Consider the following 22,534-nt stretch of genomic DNA (forward strand, 5'->3'; position numbering starts at 1 on the left):
CGACGACCTTAAAAAGGTGGCTGGGGAATACCTACTTACATATTACATTTTAAACAGCAAACCTAAGTTCTAAGACGTAGGTAAAGGTACTCTGATAGTGTAAATAATAGTAGTTACATAGTCTATATCCTATACTAAACTATCTACATAAATTGTATGAGTAAATTCTCCACACGTGGTATGCATATCGCCTACCAACAGACATCCCGTATTAACAAATTAGCCACTTGACTGACTGCACAAAATTGATACGCTCGTATCGAGCACAAAGACTACGCCCATGAAATGCAATCTACGATTCCTCTTAGCGTTCTCATTCGCCTACAAAAAAATCGTCTAGACGCAGGCTTAATTCACTTTGAGAAAAATTCAAGGGACCCTCAATTCAACTACCTAAACGAAAATTCGGGAACGATCGGAAATTAAACGAAGTGCGTCCTCTAAATAATTTTCGCGGTAGATGTCCGTAGAATTTAAATGACAAACAATTGTCATTCAGCCGACCGAATGCTAAAAAACTTGCGAAATATTGATCTATTTTTTTCGCTGATCAGAATAGATCCCCAGTTTTTCTCGTCTAAGTAGAAACACGTTAAGTACTCAAAGTTTAAGCACTAACTCGCTATATCCAATTAAACTTAGTAACTTTTTCCTTCAGTTGTGTTAAAAGGTTCGCCGAGTTTCGCGTCCATATTCATGAACATGAATAAATATCAAGGTACATATTCTAAGCCGTCATGGACCTACGTGGATTTCTTTTGCAATGAAAAAATGTACTGCATGTTATGAAATGAAATTAAAAACTTTGTAGATAACTCTATTCTGAAAGAAGAAGAAAGAAAGAAAGAAAATAAATTTTAGTTCTGGTAATTAACACTTCAAATTGATATGACCCCCATGGAATAACCCCAATCGTTTCCGAAACCTGGGATTAAAAATTAATGATCATCGATCACTTAAAGGGTGCCTACGCATTCAGTAATTGTTGATGTCGCGTCAAAGGGACGCCTCGACTACATTACGAACAATATTAGTCCTTAATCGAGGATCTTTTGATGTCCTAAGTTTCTTACTTAAAGACTGCATGCGAGGTCAATGCCATTCAAACTTCAAGTGTAAAAACTCTATTGGCTACTTTTATGAACTATCTGCGTGCTGCGATAAGGCACGAAGATAAAAGAAACTTAAATTTGCAAAGTTCAGTTAAAAATAAACTTTTGAACTTGGGGTCAGGTCTGATACGTGTCCGAAAAGTTCGGCAAAAGATAATCACTACGTTAGGAGTTATGCAGTGGATACAAAAGTGCTAAGTCATAATTGAGCTACGGAATAAAACTAAAGGCATGGACCTAAAACAATTGATGTTGCTTTTCACCTGCTTTCACTTAGATCTATCTTAATATGAGAGTTGAGATACAAAAACACCTATACTACATATGTATATGTACAAAATTAAAGAAAGGAGTTAAGTTACCACATGATGACACAAAAAAATATCACCCTTATTTTTGGAAGATTCAAAAGCTCACCTGTTCCTGATCTTTATAAGGCGCCTCCGGGGCATACACCCGGAGGACATCAGCGATGCAGCACGCAATGAGCAGCTGGACATCTCTGGAGGGGTGCGTGAGGAAGAACTCGTCCGCGAGGTGGAGGGCCAGGGGTATGTACTGCTGGTACATGCCCTCATCTTGGCCGAGACCTTGTAATGTGTGCGCTAGGACCTGCGAAAGAAAAAATACCATTAGTTTCTTGGACAACTGACGAAAGTGGTGATTCAGCGGTATATTTTCGATGTAAAATTCCAAACATCGAAAACTTCAATGCAAGTATCGTATACCTTAGCTTTTCAATGCGTCGAGCCCTGTCATGAGCCTCAAAGATTAGGTGGAAACCCGAATATCTAATATAAAATATATAATCCAATTTTCTTTATGATACATGAATACTATAATAACGATGACGCAAATCCAATCAAATAAGCAACTAGATTAAATAGGCTTAACTCCATTTACTGCATTGTCCCATCACGTGAACCAATCTAGGCCAGGTGTCATGTAGACAATAGAACAATTTGTTCGGTGATTAGATCTAGATTCCAGTCAGTCTAACGTGACCAAACAATGTATGAATGTTGGTGAGCCGTGGAAAACGGGAAATTATAGAAAATGGTAGTAAGACGAAGACTGCCTATCAATTAAAATTTACAAGTCTTTACCATAAAAATGTCTACACAAAAGACGATTTTTCTAAATTTTTGGCTGTTTTCTTGTCCAATTTTGCCGACAATGAATTGAACCTTGTTTATCGAGAGCTTTATGCTCATCTAGTACTATATCGCATAATAGAGGTACCTATTAACAGTCACAACGGGAGGGAATTCGTGACCGCAAAGTCAGCTCTCTCGCACCACTGACATTGTCATTACCCGAGCTATGTCCCGGCTATATTGGGGTCATCCCGCACAAACCAGCAACCATTTAAAGCGTGAATGTTGCATTTATTTAAGCATACTATAACTTGGAACAATATACCAATAACTGATGGTAAAAATCATCAAATGACCCCTCCCGCTGTGGGTTAGCAGCGGTGAGAGAGTGACAGACTTTTACTGACAAAAAATCCATCATGTTCCATTGTAGGCCTTTTATGTACCAGGGCTGCGATAACTCTTTCGAACAATCCCGTAGCCTAATAAACCAATAACTTAGGTACACAAAAATATATCAGTCTCGATGTTAAAAGTATTGCTCGGGCAGGCACAAACGATAAGCATGGATTAACATGTCAAATCCATTGATCCATAATGCAATTTAACACGAGCCTCGAGCTCTCTGATTAATATCGTTACATAAATGGATGTATCACGCATATTTATACTCGAAGGACTTTAATTCGCTTTGGAAAGCTTCGGAACCTGGAAATCGCATTGAATTTTGCTATCTGAATTGGATTTAGGTTCTAGGAATCCAGGTATTCCAAGCCAATTTTAGTCTGATGATTTCCGACAGATGAGTTATAAAGAACTGAAAACTATAGCAAGTCGTCTCGTATAACATACTCTCATAAAAAAAAGTTAAACACCCAGCACAAAGTAAAAACAGTCATTCATAATATCAGTCTACGTTTAAACACAAACAAAGTGAAGGTTGCAATAAAACACCCCAAACATTTCAAAGTCGAGGGTTAAAAATAAATTGTGTAAAGTGCGTAGACAGGCGTCTAGGTAAAAGCTCCCCACTTTAGGTACAGCGAGAGCACGGTTAGGCATGTACATTGTTCAACTTCATTCGATATCATATCGATTGATTGCGATTGCGAGTAACCCGCACCACTCCTCCGCGAACACTCGAGTAATATGCACGTCCCTTTAAAATAACACATTGATACACTGCACATACGAGACTACAAATATTTCTATCTATCAGCCACAGCGGAACTAATTTATCTGGCTCTATATTTAGTTCGCTGCAATGAAATTACATTCGATATAATTATATTATGTGATAATTGATGGCTCTTAGAAAGCAGTTAAATATCAATTTTATATCAAGTGATAACTGCATTGATTCATTGTGAATTTAATGAGTTTTATACCCGATTTAATTGCATTTAAGGTGAACAGAGTGTATCTCAAACATTCATCCAAGAGAGAGCTTTATTCACCCATTTATCATTTGAATTCTGCTCCTACTTCGAACACAATTTAGGTGTATTACCTATCTAAGTTCGGGGCCTGTCAATTCCTCAAACCAGATGCATAGTATTGTATCTTATCGTAACATTCATAGCTTTCCGGTGACGTCACAAAATTGAAGAGGCCATCCTATTGCCTCGAGGCACGACACGGGCACAAAGGCGTACACAGCCTGCCTTGGGTTTTATTCTACCTGAGATAGGCACCAAACATAATCACTATTCGACGTTTTACTATAACGAACGACCCTTATATTGAAATGTCAATTTTGACTAACGCTTGAGCAATTTCGTAGCTTATGTCCGCTTCAAAGTAAGAGTGCCAGAGATAAAAGAAAGTTATTTGAGTGACATTTTAATATTTTCTTGGGAGAACTCAGTGTGGTTATTTTATTTTGTTACTTCGAGAAATTGGGGTCCAGCAGTTGAATTGTGCAAACCTACGTTTTTGAGTAAAATTTATAAGAGAAACTGTTTACACATATTAATATGCGAAAGGCTAAGAGCCGATCACAATTGAATTACAAATCCGACCTTTATGTCAAGGTGATAAGGAGCCTCATATATCACACTGCGTACCTACATACATGTTTATTTATGTATAAATTATGTTTTCACTTGGCACACTGTTGACAAATCCCCAAAGAGCTTAAAATGATATAAGGAAGTGCCAGGATATAAGTCAAGGCAAAACATTCAAAAGAAAAAATAATTAAAGCTATGTGTAATATACCATATGCCAATGCGGTACCGAGGTTGGTAAAATGGCAGCTATGCCAAGGCAGGCGCTTTTTCGACGACAGGAATTTGCGGTCGCAGCTAGGTAAATTCTTTTACAAAAACATCTTTATAAAAGCCGTAGTTAATAAGAAATAACGACCTCTGAAACCTCAAGTAGTAAAGAAAAGCAATCTAAGAAATATGATATCTTTCTATCATAACGAGGCATTTCTCAATCCCCGAGGGTAGGCTCGTAAAACACAGGGTCAGTTCACTTACAAGTTATGGCATAGGGTATATAATTCTGAAATATTCCCGGATAACTGATCAAAACTCGGAAACTTTAAAACATGTTTTTGAGTATATTAATTTACAGTAAAAGCTTTAAAAATATAAACGGTAAGTTCGCATAAAGTATGTAATTACTCCGGGCGTTTACTGTAACCAAGTCTCCTTACTTACACGTATTTGCGCATGTTCGCAAAAAATGCGACAGTCATTTACTGTAGAGAAAAAATAGACATTGCATAATAACGGTGGCTGAACTTCCTTGCATACACGTAAAATAGGGTAAACATTGTTACAAAACTATGATGTACGGAGAAGGACCACTTCGTACAAATTGTTCTTTGTGAGGTTGCATGAGCACGCATTTTAGAGCACTAAACTTTTCTACTTTTTGTAGGATACTTTGATCATTTGTTTTCAGCGTCAAAATAATGTAAAAGACACCACAATAAAATCTAGGAATTTCTGGGTACATTTTTTAAAAACTTTCTGACATCACATACGAAAAAGACATAAGGACCTACCCAATAGGTCTGTAGTCTATACGGAAAGACCGAAACTTCTGCACGTAACTCCATGTTGTAATAATGTCGTATGTGGAAATCACAACACTCGTAGCAACCGCTCGCATTGATTACAAGTTGGAACTATTAATAGTAGTACACAATATGCAGGTAGTTACTAGTTACCATGTTTGACATGTTAGTTAGCTGTACATTTTGTGTTCAAACAGTTATGTTAATATTTCAGCTTTGTGTTATGGTTTTTGAGGAGCTTATGGCCAAATAACAGCCACGATGGAAAGATCGTAAGGTTAAGCCATGCTTGGCGCGGACGGTCTGTAGATGGGTGACGAGATTCTCCGTGTGTCGGCACGATAAATTAGTGGGTCTCGGCTATTATTTGGACATCTCTGACAGTCCTTACAGTTAGTCTGAAGCTAGAAATTCTGACAACCAGTTATACAAAGGGGTATCGTTTTGCCCGGGTAACTGGGTTGAGGTGGTCAGATAAGGCTCCATGTAAAATACTAGTTCTAAGCTGTGTTCGATTTGACTGGAAGCCACCCCAACTTAGTTGGGAAAAGGCTAGGCAGATGATAATTTGAAAGTTTTTATACTCTCATGTGTATAATAACTTAGATGGGTAGCTTACAGCGCTTCAATGGCTTCAGTTTAGAATTACAATCGCATAAATTAACCGGTAAGTATTTGTTTGCGCATTTTCCAGGAAGTTATTTGAACGTGACAGGCAAGATTACAGGGAATTATAAATATTCCTTTTGACTCTTTGTTTCATGGAATAAAAAACACAAACATAACAGTATTAAGGGGCAGAGGAAGGCTGATGTGTGTTAGGTAAATGATAAAATCATCAAGGACGGTGCTCAGGTCGAGTATAAATCTTTAACTGCAACTATAACTGAAGGACTCCTATATTTACCTGAGGAGCTTACTCTTAATATGACACGAGAGAAGGCACTACATATTTCAAAGAGTCTATTTTCTACTACAGAATAGTTTTAATGCCAAAGGTTCTATCTATTTGCAGCCTTATGACCTTTAGCGAGCAATATCCTGTAGTTTTATATTTGTATTTTGCTCTAAAGTAAATTAAAAGCGCTGCAAAACGGGAACGCAAAAACAAACCAGATTTTATTACTGTAGTTTGTTAGGACACTGTATTCATGTTTACAGAGATGCAGCAGTGTGTAATAAAAATGGGTGTGTTTTCAGAGTTACAGTAAATTAACATAAATGGCAGTTGAAGTATTTTGCATGTTGCATTTCAAAAATTACAGACAAAGGCAAGTGAGTGCTTGTTTTTACAAATTTTAATAGAAGCAAAAATTTGCAATAGCAAACGAGCAAATGTGTCATTGACTGAGATGTTTGTGTAATCAGCCCAGGCAATAGGTACTTTCCACAAGTTCGATATGGATTTCTTGGACCCAGTTGCACCATTTAACTATAACAATCCAAACTATAACCAGCCGTAGGTATACTTGACGGCCATTGATCAAATTGGCCATTTGACAACTGAAAATGGTTCAGTTATAGTTAAATGATGCATGCAACTCATCTTTAATAGGCTAGTTTCCTAAAAAATAATAATTAGTCCGTCTTGTAGATTGTCCAAAATTAAGCGATACGTATTTTTTCTTTTTTAAATTGGATCAGAACTTGTTAAGATATAGCGTGTTAAAGTTGAGTGTGACGTCACAAGTTGCTACAATTTTCAGGACACTGTGACGTAAAAGGCCCCCACTCCTAATTTTTGAAGTGTATTATCTTTGTCATTTTATGTTTAATTAAAAAAAGAAAAAATACGTATCCAATATTTTTTGATTATCTAAAAAGCGGACTAAATATTATTTCATTATTTCGACCCTGGACACTACCCTATTATATGTAAAACTAAAATCCTTTAATTTGAATATCCAATCGATCTTGAAACCGATACAACTAATTTTAACTGACAGCCAACGCGACATTACACAATGAAAATAAAAATTAGGTCAGCAACAATTTATTAATACATGTGCATGTCCATGTTATGCTAGCTTTACTCTTTCAACGCCGTTTAAAAATACAGCGTGTTTATTTTGGCACTTTACCGTGTAACTAAAAATATATACGGGTTGACTTTTTACGCTATTTCAGTGCGTTTCGCAAAGTGATTGAAGTCACATTAGTTCGAACTAGTTGGAAGTGCTTTCAGTGATTTTTCAGTACATTTATCAATCTTTTTTCATGAGCCAGCGTGTTATTGGCGTTTGTGGACGAAATGTGAATTTATTTTCCACTTCTCTTGGGAAAATTTATTGAGTTTCAATTATATTAGAAGCGTTTCACGTGAAAAATGTTCAGTATTTTATCAAACGGAAAATGTAGTACTTTTTCTTATTTTATTATGTTTTCCTTGTTTCATTTGAACATAGAAAATGGCCAAAGATATAAAACAATTTGGAATTGGTCACTAACATTGCTAACCCAAATACTTACGCGAAATAAGTTGCGAGTTGCGCCAGACATTTCCGAAAACCAGACAACAGTTGTTCAGCGATATTATCTTTTCGCTATACAACTGTCGTCTGAATTTATTAATGTCTTTAACTAACTACTGCCCACAGTCTTGTCTGTGATGTGTCATGTCGGTGTATTTTAAGCTGAATCATAAAGAATAACCAAAATCAGATATCTATTAAGAATAAAGAAACATAGTTTATTTATATTGTAGTTTTTATAGGTTGAGGAGGTTAGATAGGCAGTCGCTCCATGTAAAGCACTGGTACCTACTCAGCTGCATCCGACTAGATTCGAAGCCGACCCATCATAGTTGGGGAAAGGCTAGACAGGTGATGAGTTTATAATTGACCGCATCCATATTAATAAACTAACGCCACGAAATAGCCAAAATTACCCCTAAACTTCAGTTTCCAAAACAATTAACGATTAAAAACAACGGTAACACCATTAACCAATGAAACCTTAAGACCAACACACTACCAATATCATGAAAGAACCAAACCCCATAAAAACACGCAAAGACCAATTAAACACACAGTTCACAGATCCTTCGCCGATTAACCTGTGAAGGTGACAAGTATGTGCCCCGGTAGCCTGGCGAGCCATTTGACGGAACCCGTTTCCTTTGGAACACCTTGCGGGAGAAGCAGATGTTTCTTGTAAAGGATGTTATTGCAATATGTGTAACCTTGATGAATATGGTCTTTAGTTTATTAATTGGTTTGATTAATTTATGTTATCATTTGTGAGCCATTACGAGTATTTTCATGAGGTTATTTGTTACTACTTTCAATTATTTGTATGAGATCTAGCTTCTGTCGTCGGCTAAGCCCGCGTATCGTGAGAAGTAATTCACGCACAAGGATAAAAAGTAGCTTTTACATTCTATCGATTAACGACCTATGTAACACTGAAAGAATTTTATAATCAAACGAATCCTTCGGCTTCATAATAAGGGTAGGTTCAGATGACAAGCGCTCAACGCGCGTTTACAACTACATACATTTTATTCAGGCCGTACACATGCTATCGCGCGTTTTAGTAACGCGCGCGTTCAACGCTGCGCTAGCGCTCGACTGTTGTCAGCGCGCGTCAACGCGCGTTAACGCGCGCTTTGAGATCATTGGTTTTCTATGTTTCCGTTCAGTTGAGCGCGCGCTTTCGACGCGGATAGACGTATTTTAGGGTTCGTCAAGTTCGTCCGAAAATCGTCCGAAATGGAAACCGAAGCTTTTAATACGGAATTATTAATTGGTGAAATAGAGAAACGTCCTGCTATATGGGACATGACAAGTAGCGATTATTCAGATAAGAATTTGAGAAGACGGGCTTGGGAAGAACTCGTCCTTATATTTTGTGAAGGACATGACAATGAAGAAAACGCGCGTTTAACGCCTGACAAGCGCGCACCATGTGAACACTATACAAAAATTCAACGCGCGTTCAACGCGCGTTGAGCGCTTGTCATCTGAACCTACCCTAATAGCATAAGGTATCTAAAGTGTCATGTCTCTAAACAATGGTAACTTGTATAGATTAAGTTAAGCCTAAATTATGTGATTCTGATGTTACATAATCTTAATAATCTCAATCAATTCAATCTCCTTCCTTTTACCATCCGCATTGAGAAATAGATACCAACATCCTATAGATAGTGGTTTCATTTTGTATTCGTAGTAAATAAGCGAGACTTCGACAAGGGATCGAGAGGTCATTTGCTGAAGTTCAATCACATTGATCATCTGCTATTGCGAACTAACAAGCTTCGAACGAGCCAAACAAATTACTATCAAAGCACATCAAACAAAATTGAGTCTCAATCATTTAAAAGAGGAAAGCATAAAATATTTAATAATAAAAATGTTCGCTATAATTTACGTGCTCGGTTCGACGAATAGAGCTGCGCAGTGTGCCTGAAAACTTTATATTTCACGTTATTCAGAAGACTGGCAGCCGTGATTGCGGGAAACAGGATCAATATTGCACCCTGGATGTTCTACAAATAAACTATATACGGACGTAATAAACAAATATCAGGTTTCCACGTAAAATCAATATACTGCGAGGTTCAGGAGTGCTTGTTAACTGTGAGCGATAACTGGGTCAGAACTAAATGTTTCTCTCTTCATGTTTGTAATTGTTTCTAGCATAACATCACGCCTTTGCACGAAGGCTTAGGCAGAAATATACCTTTACAAGTCACCCATATACTGTCCTCAATATTTTATTACTATATGAAGCTACATGGTGGATCTATACATCTAACGGCAATGGCTAATCATCTTTGCAAATTACCAACTTTCTGTATACTGCCTCGTGTATCGTAACTTATACCCACAATCAATGAGAAACGATCCCAACATAATAGGCTATCGTTAGATAAATTCTATTTATGCACTATAATCGGTATGGAGATTAGACCATTATCGATACAATAAGCCTTGCAAGTGAACCGCTTAGGCTTCTTTGCATTATTATTCTCATAATAAAGTAAAGCAAACTAAGTGCAGAAAACAAGAGCTTAGTAACACGTGCCAGCTCTTTGCGAAACAACATACATAGTTTCATCCTGTGAGATAGATGGAAATATATGTATACGTCTGAAGTGTTTGTTTTTAACATCAACTTCACAGCTTTTCACGAAATGCATTAAGTTTATGCGATAGATTGGTAGGTAAATCCTGCTGTTTTGGATAAACTCCAAAAAGGCTAGACCCTAATTTGACAGAACTTGCTAAAGACACAACTGACAAGAAGTTACCAAGCAACACTTACTAAAACCAAAGCCAAGAATATACAAGGAGTGGGCAACGCCGAAGGCATAAGGTAGGTAGTAAAACGATAAAATGGCAGATACACCACCTTAAACGTCTCCCTAACTCGAAAGCGGACGCCGACAGGATGTTGTGAAAGTCGATATAGAAGACGACAAACTACGGAGGATGCAAGTCCAACAAAAGCAAAAAGAACCAGCTTCCAATTATTCCGGGCGGACTAAGGTAGCGTGCTAAACGCACACAAATTATACGTAAGCATAGATGTTCATGTTTAGGAACGACTAACAAAAACCTATAGATTCGAAGGTTCTCGATTGAGGCGGAGTATAGCCAAACATTGTCTTTTGAAGGATTTGGAAAAAAAAATGTACGTGAGAAACTAAGACTGAGTTTTCAGAGTCAACAAAAAAAACAATAATAGTACATTACTGTGCATATTTTAATCAGTATTAATAAAAGAAAACACTACACATGGTAGTAAAGTGCATCGCCAACATTGTTTATCTTCGGCCACGTTGCAAAAACGTCATGTCAGTAAAATTACGTCATAAGCACATCTGACAAGTCCGCTTGCAATATACCCCGTATATCAGGACCAAAAATAGAGTACAGTTAGAACCATATTAAAGAAATGAAGGTAATTTAGTAGCTCTTAATGAATGAATAAGAATGTCTTTAATGGAGAATGCGGAGATTGAATCATCAAACAAGAAACTTTTAGGAGCAGTGAACCAAGATAGTACGTCCAATAAGGCCAATATCGAGCACATATCTGTCCATAACCGTAGCTCGGAAGTTCATGAAGATTAACAGCGGCAAAGTTTCCGGAATACGAGTAACTCGAACTTGCGGTTCCAATGTTACGCCCCGTATATTATATTATCTTGTGAATCCCAAACAATGAATCAGGCGATCGACTGTCTTATTTGGTCATCAAAGAGTAAACAAAACAGCTCGTTTATGTGTGCAGATCTGTTTGTTATACAAATATTTTATGGTTTGAACGTGAAATAAATTCCTGGTAACGAATATTCTGGTTACAGGGGTGGTTGAAGGTGGGAGTTGAAGAGCTCGCTCACAAACGATTTATTTACCAGCAGCTTTATTACGTAACAAACTGCTGGGCGGTAGTTACCTAGTTTTATATTATTTTCCAAAAAATAATGTTTAAACAATGAAATAATATTACATTTGATCGTGTGTGGATGACAATCGATACAGCCCAACCAACGCGGAAGTTGAATGCCAAAATACTTAAATTTTAATAAACATGAGTGAGTCGTTTTATCTCATCCACCATCGGTGATAAAAACGAGGACTTTTCTCTTATCCGTTCTCTACCAGAAATTAATATCATTATTGTCTGTAAAACCAATTATGCATTGTGAATAAGACTACGCATGACGTATACGTAAGACCAACCAATACGAAAAGTATGCTGAAAACAATAAAAAAAAAACTTATGTGTATTGTTACCGTATGTAATAATTGAAACAATTTTAACCAAACCTCTGCTATTCCCATTTGTCTTCATTTTTTCCTATTCACATTTGATAATGATCGGTGACCGATTTTTTTGTAAGTGAAAAATAGAACACACTGATAGCAATAGTTGAACGCACACATCCTACAAAAAGTCGGTGAGAAAATCCTACTCAGAACATCCTAAATAAAAAATCGCCCGATTAGTCCTACATAAAGTCTGACGTGAGCGGACATCCTAAACCTCGCCATCATAAACTCGGCCACTTTCTATGTATGTACTTGCCCCTTTTACCATCAAAAAATTCAAACGCAAAAGCTTGATATTAAAAACGCAAAAAACAACTCTCATATTGCGACGATCTGTTTGACGAGCAGAGTAAAGAGAGACAGATTGCAAGAAAAACAACAACAATATATCGATCCAGTGTACCGTCAACGAGGTTCGTTTGTGTATGAATTGCGAAACGCAGTTGCATGCGTTGCATCACTGGACACCTGTATGCATCGCGTCCTGAGGCGAATAACTCAGGCTTCCGATATCAGGCTTTGATCTTAAAGAGCCCAATTACGAGATTGAGCGGCTGTGTCGAGATTATTTTTTGAGTGAAATAACAGAACTTGTATGTATACTTTTAGTAAATACTGAACATTGAAATATATTTTATTTTCTCATTTTTCTTACTGTTACAACCTTTTTATCGTCCCACTGCTGGGCAAAGGCCTTCTGTCACATTTTTCTTAAATTGGATTTATTTATTTTTAAATAAATAATAATTTACATACCTATGTTTAAGTATTTATGTTCATAAAAAAAAAATTGATCGTTAAGAGGCGAGAGACCCATTGCCGAAAGGATTTATAACATTCGGCAAAGCAGATAGAATAAACCCTTTTTCTGTTCCGATGTATGTAGATATGATCTTACCTCCTCCGTATTTAGAAGTCGGATAAAAGTCTATTATTTATGTGGACAACTATCAGGAGGGAAAGGACAAACCCACGTAAAATGTCGGTTCCACAACCCCATCAGATTTATTCTTGGCAAAAAAGCTCAATGTGGATGTTAGTAGCTAAGTTTTCACTTCGTAAACCATTATTTATCTATATCAAAATGTGCTACATCTACATTTCTATTACAAACACTCACATGTGATATGACATATATAATTTTCTAGATAAGCACACTAAGGGAAAGCCTGCGCGAGATATCGGATGATAAATTAAAAATGACACTCGTAAGTACGTATTATAAATAAATAATCCCCTGCATTAGTATTGATTAAAACCAGTTTCATAATCGTATCAAGATAGCAGAGAAAAATAATGGAAAATGTCTCTTGATTCAGTGGCCGAAAGATTGGCTGTTGCTCTGCCCATAACGTGTTCGATTCCAGGACGCGAACAAATTTTTCAGATATCATATTTCATTAAACGAATTGTCCGGGTAACTGGGTTGAGGAGGTCAGATAGGCAGTCGCTCCTTGTAAAACACTGGTACTCAGCTGCATCCGGTTTGACTGCAAGCCGACCCCAACATAGTTGGGAAAAGGCTTGGGAGATGATGACATTTCACTAAGCAATTCTTTCAATTAAAATTAAAATATGAGTTAAAATTCAAAAGTTAGTAGATTGAATAATGTAGTTCTAAGATAAGATCTCATTTGATAAGTGCACGATACCTCATTATAAGCATAAATGTTTGTTTTTTAACAAAAAGTCATAAGGGCCAGGTTATTAATAACGCATGGTAATATTCAAAATAATTAGTCACGCGATTTAGTATAAAATTAACCAATGATGGTTGCCACGTGTTATGGTACGAAGCATGCGCATAGGTGCCCAATTATACATAGTGTTGCCATAAATATGTTCTATCTTCCCAGTTCTCTGCTTTGTCTTAAAATTGCAAAATTAAAATAATAATCACATAACTACAATATAAATATTTTTTTTGCATTTTGATTACAATCGTTGTAGACGCGCTTTAATTCATTTCCTGGCCATATGTTAAAGCTGGGGCTGCGGGATCGTTCGAAGGACTGACCGCGGCCTTGGTAAACAAAGGGGTCTAATAAGAAGCAACAATTAATAAAGGTATATTTTAGTCAGTAAAATACTGATACTCTCGCATATATGTATTAAAAATCAACAAACCAACAAACCGAGATACACTAATCTAATGACTATGCTTCCCTTACACTGACGACTATCGTAAATATTTTTGCTCGCTTAACCAAGACCCGTAAAAAAGGTATGGGGGCAGTGTTCCAACCCGACTTAGTAACAATAGACCCAAAGACCACTTGATGGTTTTATCTGACAACACTACCCCACTCTTATCTCGCCCTTCAATCCGGGGATAGCCGACTGTCGAGTGGATTTACGCTATCTGACGAGTTTCATACTATTTTAATTAAATCAACTTATGGAAATAAAAATAATAATAATTTTGTCAACTAAAAATAAATTAAAAAAACTATTTTATGTTATTTTATTTATGTTTATTAATTAACTGAAAAGAAAAAAAATATTTGTAGCCTTTTTCAATATTGTACATGCAGACCTCCTTTGTAGTAGGTACATGAAGTACATGTCCTGGAAGGTCCCACAGATCATAACTTAATATTATACATATAAGACAAAGTGCAATATAAATATAATGGTATGCTTGAAAATTAATATTTTAACTTTCCTGCGACAGACACCTTCTGGCATACTAAAAACCTGTATACCTATATAATATGTCAAATATAAGGAGGACATAAAGAGTTTGTTACTAATTTTCAGTCCTATGGTGAGTTGCACCATTTAACTATAATGATAACCAAACCAATGTATGTTACTAGTTATGGTTTGATTATCACTGTACTTAACGTGTAACTCATCATTAAACTTATATTAATATTCATTTTGATATTACACTATTTGTACTGTTTTTTTATGAATAAGTTTCTCAGTAAGCATCACCCAAAAGTGGAATAACACTTAAAAACTTTCTTTCTCTTAAAACCTATAAAGAAGTCCTAAAAAACAGTGACACTTACCTTAAGTCTCCTCACAAGCTCATCTGGACCGAGGTCATCGGTGATTGGACGGCAGCCTTGCGGGTACACTATTTCCGCCATGCTGCCAATCTGATGACAAACATTTTATGTTCTAGAGCATAATTAAGTAAAAATTGTTTATTCTAATTAGGCTGATAAATATTTGCCTAATAAACAATTCAGATTTGTGATGATTTCAGCACTTTTTGAACGTCAAAAACAAAAGGCAGCCCCCAAAACGCCCAATCGTCACTACTTCCTATGTGATTTGCTGGGAAGAAGTAGTGGCACAATCTTCTTACTAACTAATACATGCCTGACTGCAAAGGTTTGAAGAACCATCTGTACAATTATTGTAACACTAGCTTTTGCCCGCGACTTCGTTCGCGTGGAATAGTGACTTGCGGCAGATTTATGGTTTGACCAATAGATGGCGGTATATGTCCGGAATAAATTTTATTTTTATTTTTGTATTTTGTATTTCTTTGTAATAAAAACTATCCTATGTCCTTTCTCAAGTTCCAGACTATGTCTGTAGTTTAGGCGTGAAGAAAAGACAGACAGACAGACAGAAAGACAGACAGACAGACAGAAAGACAGACAGACAGAGTTACTTTCACATTTATAATATTAGTTAGGATCTTGACAACTTACACATACACCTCTAATGTACAATAATTATATGATAATTTTCGAATTTACTAATTGGTCATAATTACTGTTATAATGTATAGTTAACTACTATACTATGTATAATACTCTATACTATGTTTATTTGAAGCCTTATTTCACCTTTGTTGGTGTGGATTTCTCAAGCCTAATATTTTAGAGTCTGGTTATTTATAGTTCCTTACTTGCTGTCCCCGCAGTTTCACCCTGTTCTGGGAGAATCACTAACTTCAACCTAAGTAGCAAATCTTCTTTCTCGGGCTCAAGACTATCTTTATACTGAAGATTGAATGGTGACAAACAGACATACTATCGCATGTAGGGTGTAATATTAGTATGGGGGTACAGTTCCCGGCACGTAACTTGGCAAGAATCATGAGATGAAAACAGGTCCTATTTTTCAAGCAGACATAATTGCCAATAAATGATGTCAATAGAATCAAAGAATGATGCACAAGCAATAACAGGGACCACTTTTTTGTATCATTTAGTGCACTATGTGCAAGCTCGCACTTATTACAGGATCTAAATCCTTGCCAAGTTATATGCCGGATACTATACACATAACACACAGCAATTTGACTAGCCACCAAACGTTACAATATGTCATCTAAAAACTTTTCCTTGTTCAAATAATAAGAAATGATGAGTGATTTTTCATAATACTAAGAAATAGAATGGATTTTCAGACCTACTATGTTGGTATAACATAGACACACTACTTTTTGAAAGTGCATTTAGCTGTAAACCTATCAATGAGAGTTGTATATAATGGATATAAGCGCTGCGCTAGTTGTTTCCCAAACCATAAGATTGGTAAATACCGTCACACATCTCACGTAGGAAACTAACTCGCACATCTGAATAAAAACACTAATGATTGTTATTAATCAGATCAGTGGTTACTCAGATTAGTGTTTGTCAAACAAATAAACTCTTCAGCTCATTAGTATAGTTTACCTGCTCCCAGTTTACAAAGCAGAATGTTAAAAAAAAAACTCAAGTAAACAACCAATGTACATTACTGTGCCCTTCTTGATGATATAAACATCATGCAAAGCAGGATAAAATAGTTTAAAATGCAAGAAATCATGCATTTTTCTCTCTTCTCAAGTACAAAAATAAAACATTCATGATTTTACAAGCATAAGTTTTACTTAAAAAGTAGGTCAAGGCATTTAAATAGGGATAATGCTTTACAGATTTTCAGAAAAACACTAAGTAGGAATGTGTAGAAAAATCTAGAATGTGAGTTATGGAGTCCCTATATGATAAATGTGTAGGGCATTTAGGACAACCAAAGACAAACCTGGTGTTCAGGTAGTGCCAGATTTTAATCAGAACATGAAGGTACAATGTTTACTTGCTGGGTGCCATACTGTCACATAATAATGCAAGATGATGGTCATACAAAATGTGCATCCACAACACAGGGAACTACAAGCAAACAGTTTTTGTGTACATTGCATTATCTGTTCTTGACCTAACATGATTCTGGCCGCTTATCACGAAAATCTTTATTGATTGAGTGCGATCGTGAAAAATAAAAAGACATCGTCCTCAAAACAACATCATTACAATGTTTAGAAACATAAAACATGACGTGTCGATCAAATTAAGTCATAACTTTTGCTTTTCTGACACAAATAATATCGCAAACGTGATATTTACCCTACCCTGTTGCTGTGCTCGTGGTTTATATTGTAGGTATTCAAACTTCTGGTATTCTTGAAAGTCTTTATTAATAGTTAAAGAAATACAATCACATTTTGTTAGGAATTATAACATTGTTCTCACTGGTTTTTACATCATGACCAATCACACCACCGTCATTCTTTTTCATAGACCAACAAACCCTACATTTTTAAATGTCATAGACTATAAATTCCTAACACCTTCTCCTATTTTTAATATATGAACATAAATTAAAAATACCTTATAATTACTTCAGAAACACCATCAGTTTTCAAAACATTAACTTAAACAAGTTTTCAAAACATTAACTTAAACACTTCTAATTATAACTCTCAATTTACACAACAACTTTATCGCAATGAAATTTAAATTTTTCTTTATATAGTGGTTTCGTCAACATATCCGCTATCTGATAATTTGTAGGACAATATATAATATCTAAATATCCTTTCTTATAATTTTCGTGTATAAAATAAAATCTCACATCTATATGTTTAGATCTCTTGCTGAATGAACCTGTTTTTATCAATTGGATAGCACTCTGGTTATCAATATTCAAACTAATCTTAATACTGCTACCAATTAATTCACTTATAAAAGTCTTTAAGTATAAACACTCTTTAACGCAATCTGCTGCTGCTATATATTCAGCTTCAGTTGACGATAGACTTACTATCGGCTGTCTTTTGGAGCACCAAGCTATAGGTCCACCTGCCAACATTATTATGAACCCTGTTGTACTTCGTCTGGTCTCTGTACAACCTGCATAATCTGAGTCACAATATGCATGCAATCTTGTAATATCTTTCCCAGCATTATACAAAATCCCTTTATCTCTCGTTCCATTCAAGTACTTCAACACCTTCTTTACTGCTAATATGTCTTGCCTTGATGGATTTTCTACCTTTTTACTTGCTTCATTCACAGCTTGACTGATATCTGGTCTTGACCTGGTTGACAAGTACAATAATCCACCAACTAGTTCTCTGTATGAAAAATCTGACGTAGCCATCTTAGATTCATTTTCCTTTCCCACAATGCATGGAGTATCTGCAGCTTTGGAATCATACATATTATATTTTCTAAGTAATTTTTCTGTATAATTCTGCTGATGCAACAAAATGCCTTGTTCTGATCTTTTATTTCAAAACCTATATAGTTTTGAGGTTGTTCATATGTTTTAAGATAAATTCTTTTTCCAATTGATGCAAGATCTGTAATAACTTTTCCTTGTCTTTTGATATGGCCAAACCGTCATCAACATATATAGCCAATATTATAGTTTTGTCTTCGTTAAAAAACACACACTGATCTGACTTTGTAGCTCTCAGTCCAAGTTTCCTTAAAGTTTCTGTAAATCTTTTATTCCATGTCATTGGTGCCTGTTTTAGCCCATATAGTCCTTTCTTTAAACGACAAATTTTATTAGGCTGTCTTTCATATCCTTCAGGAATATACATAAATATGTCTTCCTTTAACTCGCCATACAAAATGCTGTTTTCACATCAAAGTTATCATTTCATATTCCTTTGAAGCAGCAATTGCTATTAATGATTTTATTGCTGATTGACTTACTACTGGACTATATATTTCTTGATAGTCAATGCTTTGCTGTTCGAAGCCTCTCGCTACAAGTCTTGCTTTGTAAGTACCATTTTCTTTTATACAAAATACCCATTTACTTGACAATATCTTGTGTCCTTTTGCTCTTCCTATATCAACTATTTCCCATGTATTGTTACTTTCCAATGATTCCTTCTCCGAATTTATGGCCTTCTCCCAATTATTCTTTTCAGCAGATTTCATGACTTCATCATACGTAAGTAATACATAATCTTGCAGGTAAGCTGGTTTTTTCCGTTGTCGTTTTGTATTTATAGTTTCTATCTCTGCAGTATTACTTTCTTTATTTTCATCATTTTCTACTTCATCAATAATATCTGGGATGTTGTCTTCTATTACATTACTTTGTTGTTCTAACTCTTCTATTTCATAATAACTGTCATCACTTTCTTCTTCTTGATTTATTTCTTCTTCATTATTACCTGGTATTATTTCTGTTATCACCGAACTTCCTGTTTCTTCATATTTTTCTCCAATTTTCTTATTATTATTAATTATAACAATATCCCTTGCTATTTCAATTCTTCTTTCTTCTTTATTCCACAATCTATATCCATTATTAGTATATCCAATCATGATTAACTTTTTGCTTCTTGGATCTAGTTTCTTAATATTTGAATGTAATTGTTTAGCATATACTATTGAACCAAACTTGCATATATTAGATATATTAGGCCTTTTACCATGCCACATCTCATAAGGTGTCTTATTCTTCAATGATTCACTTGGTAATCTATTTATAATATAAGTAGAACAGTATACAGCTTCACCCACATTTCTTTATCTAACCCTGAATCAAATAGTAATGCTCTGATTTTATCTAATAATGTTCGATTTAGTCTTTCTGCTTTACCATTTAGTTGTGGTGAATATGGTACCGTATAATCTAGTTTTATTCCCTTTTCAGTACACCATTTTTAAAATCATTGCTTGTGTATTCACCTCCATTATCGCATCTTATGGTAGATACCTTTTCTGTTCTCTCTCTTTCTGTTTCTTCTATATAATGTTTTAAATTTTCTTTAACTTCATTTTTATATTTAAGCAAGTATATTTTTGTAAAATGAGTATAATCATCCATGACGGTTAAAACATAACTATAGCCATCATAAGTTTTGTTTTCGAACGGTCCACATACATCAGTATGTAATAATTGAAGTGGTCTACTGGCTCTGTTTCTTACTGTGTTAAATGGGAGTCTTGTTTGTTTAGCTTGTGTACAGATTTCACATTCGTCTATTTGCCTTAATCCATTTATTTTTATTCCATCTGCCACATCTGGTAATATATCTAGTATTTTCTTTCCTGGATGTCCAAGTCTTTGATGCCATTCTAAGGCAGTGCCATTTTCTTTCATTAACAGTGTTTTTTCTTGCATATTATTATCATCCAAATTAATTTTATATAAACCGTTTTTTCCTGTTAATATTAATTCTGACTCCTTATATATTTTACATTATCTTTGGTAAATATAACCACTCCTTGATTGTTTGTAACTGCATTAACCGATAATAAATTTTGTGATAAGTCAGGAACAAGCAGGGTATTATTAAGAGTACATTTATTGCCAATGACTTTACCAGTCCCTTTCACCTCTATTGTTTCTTCATTTGCAGTCAAAACAGATGATGGTTTACATTCAAAAAATTTTAGTATGTCTAAATTTTTGGTCATGTGTGCAGTACACCCAGAATCTACAACAAATTCTTTCAGTTTTGGTTCTTGAATTTCACCGTTTGTAAAAATGCCTTTTCTATTCTTTTGTTACTTTTTCTTCATTCTCATTCTTATTCTTATTTTTGAAAAACAATTTTCTTCTCTGTGATTAATTTTTTACAGATTGAGCACTGTTTATTTTTAAACTTACAGTCTTTATCTTCATGGTTGTCCCTTTTGCAGATATTACAGGCTCTACAGTCTTTCTTCATGTGCCCTGTTTTGTTACATTTGAAACATTTTATTGTATTAAACTTTTTCTTAGATGTAGATGAAGATGTAGCTTGAAATGCTAGCTGCTTGTCACTTTCTTTTGCTTTCAACATTCGATTTTCTTCAGCCAGAAGTCTGTTTGTTAAATTTTGAAGGGTTTTTATCGTCTGCCATGCATTCCCAAGAAGTTATAAAATAGTTTAAATTATTTGGTAAACAGCTTAGTATTTTGGATATGACCATTTCATCATCTATTTTTGTTCCTAGCTGATTTATACGAAATTGTAAATTTTCTATTTCGCTTATTAATTGGGAAAGCGATTGACTGTCCTGTTTCTTATATGTGAAAAACTCTTGTAATAGGGCATCTTTGTTTCTTTGCTCAGAACCTTCGAATATTTCACATAATTTTACGTACATTTCACGTGCACTGTTGCAATTAATTATGTGACCTTTTAGTTTCTTATCAATACTGCTTATGATAATTCTTTGCACCTGAGCATCTTTGATACTGAAGTCACTTTTCTTGTCATCTTCTTTTATTTGTGCAATTGTTTTTGCAAGATTTGCCGCTTTTAAGTGTATATTGAATTCAAATTTCCACAATAAAAATGTTTCCGCATCTTTTAATTTTTCTATCTGTATTATCTCAGGTTTTTCCATTTTTTAGTTTTTCACCGTTTTTTATTTTCTTCCTTGTTATTACTGTTTTTTAGTTTTTTTCACTTGTTTTTCATGTTGGGTTTTTCATTACCCAATCCCGGTTTTTAATTTTTTCTTCTCGGGCGTTCTGGGCCCATAACCTATTGTAGGTATTCAAACTTCTGGTATTCTTGAAAGTCTTTATTAATAGTTAAAGAAATACAATCACATTTTGTTAGGAATTATAACATTGTTCTCACTGGTTTTTACATCATGACCAATCACACCACCGTCATTCTTTTTCATAGACCAACAAACCCTACATTTTTAAATGTCATAGACTATAAATTCCTAACAGTTTATACAACAATCAAAATTATGTTAGATTATGGCAGACCCAGTTTTTACGACCAAGCAAACAACACAAACTTAAGAGGTTAATCCATCATAACTGCACCAAATTATAACAAAATATATCGAATATGCATCTTGATTGCGCATAAACAGACAACTAAAAACTATAATGGCTAGAATACGTACAAGAATTCATAGACGTGGGCCTGCGTTCACGTCCCGATGTTTACAAAATCCACCACAATATAACAACTCAAACAAACTGTTCACAGTTATAGCATAATAGTTTCATGAACACGTCACTGGAAAACAAATCATAGGGGTTGAATAATGTCCTATTGATCTAAATACATAGAAAAATCGTGCTAATAATTTTTTTATCAATCTATGTGGACGCCAAACTGCGGGAAAAACTACAGCGAAGTTGGCATCATATTGCTCGCAATTCAAGGCCGTCTATAATCTATGGTCGTGGTATCGGTTCTCTATGCCAGATTTTTGTTTATGGTAAATCTTTATGGTAAAAAATATGTTTTAATAAATAAGTACATTCGAATACAAAATTATTATTTCTTCGTAATAA

At 35.1% G+C, this 22,534-nt stretch overlaps 1 protein-coding gene across 5 annotated transcripts in view; it reads right to left on the reverse strand.

The window, feature by feature from the left end:
- Pds5 (precocious dissociation of sisters 5) overlaps positions 1-22,400 on the reverse strand; it is a 41,052-nt gene extending 18,652 nt beyond the window's left edge. For 3 of the 5 annotated variants that reach the window (XM_049845936.2, XM_049845935.2, XM_049845933.2), the window contains exons 1-3: positions 22,138-22,400; positions 15,040-15,129; positions 1,530-1,724 (exon numbers count right to left, since the gene is read on the reverse strand). In XM_049845936.2, the coding sequence (XP_049701893.1) occupies positions 1,530-1,724; positions 15,040-15,120 (276 nt within the window). In that variant the 5' untranslated portion in view covers positions 15,121-15,129; positions 22,138-22,400. Of the gene's footprint in view, positions 1-1,529; positions 1,725-15,039; positions 15,130-17,379; positions 17,447-21,954; positions 22,068-22,137 lie in introns of those variants that run through there. The other 2 variants (XM_049845934.2, XM_064041536.1) reach the window with 2 other exon arrangements.
- Between the last annotated feature and the right edge of the window lie 134 nt (positions 22,401-22,534).

This window comes from Helicoverpa armigera, chromosome 25 (assembly GCF_030705265.1).
Source record: "Helicoverpa armigera isolate CAAS_96S chromosome 25, ASM3070526v1, whole genome shotgun sequence".
Lineage (NCBI taxonomy): Eukaryota > Metazoa > Arthropoda > Insecta > Lepidoptera > Noctuidae > Helicoverpa > Helicoverpa armigera.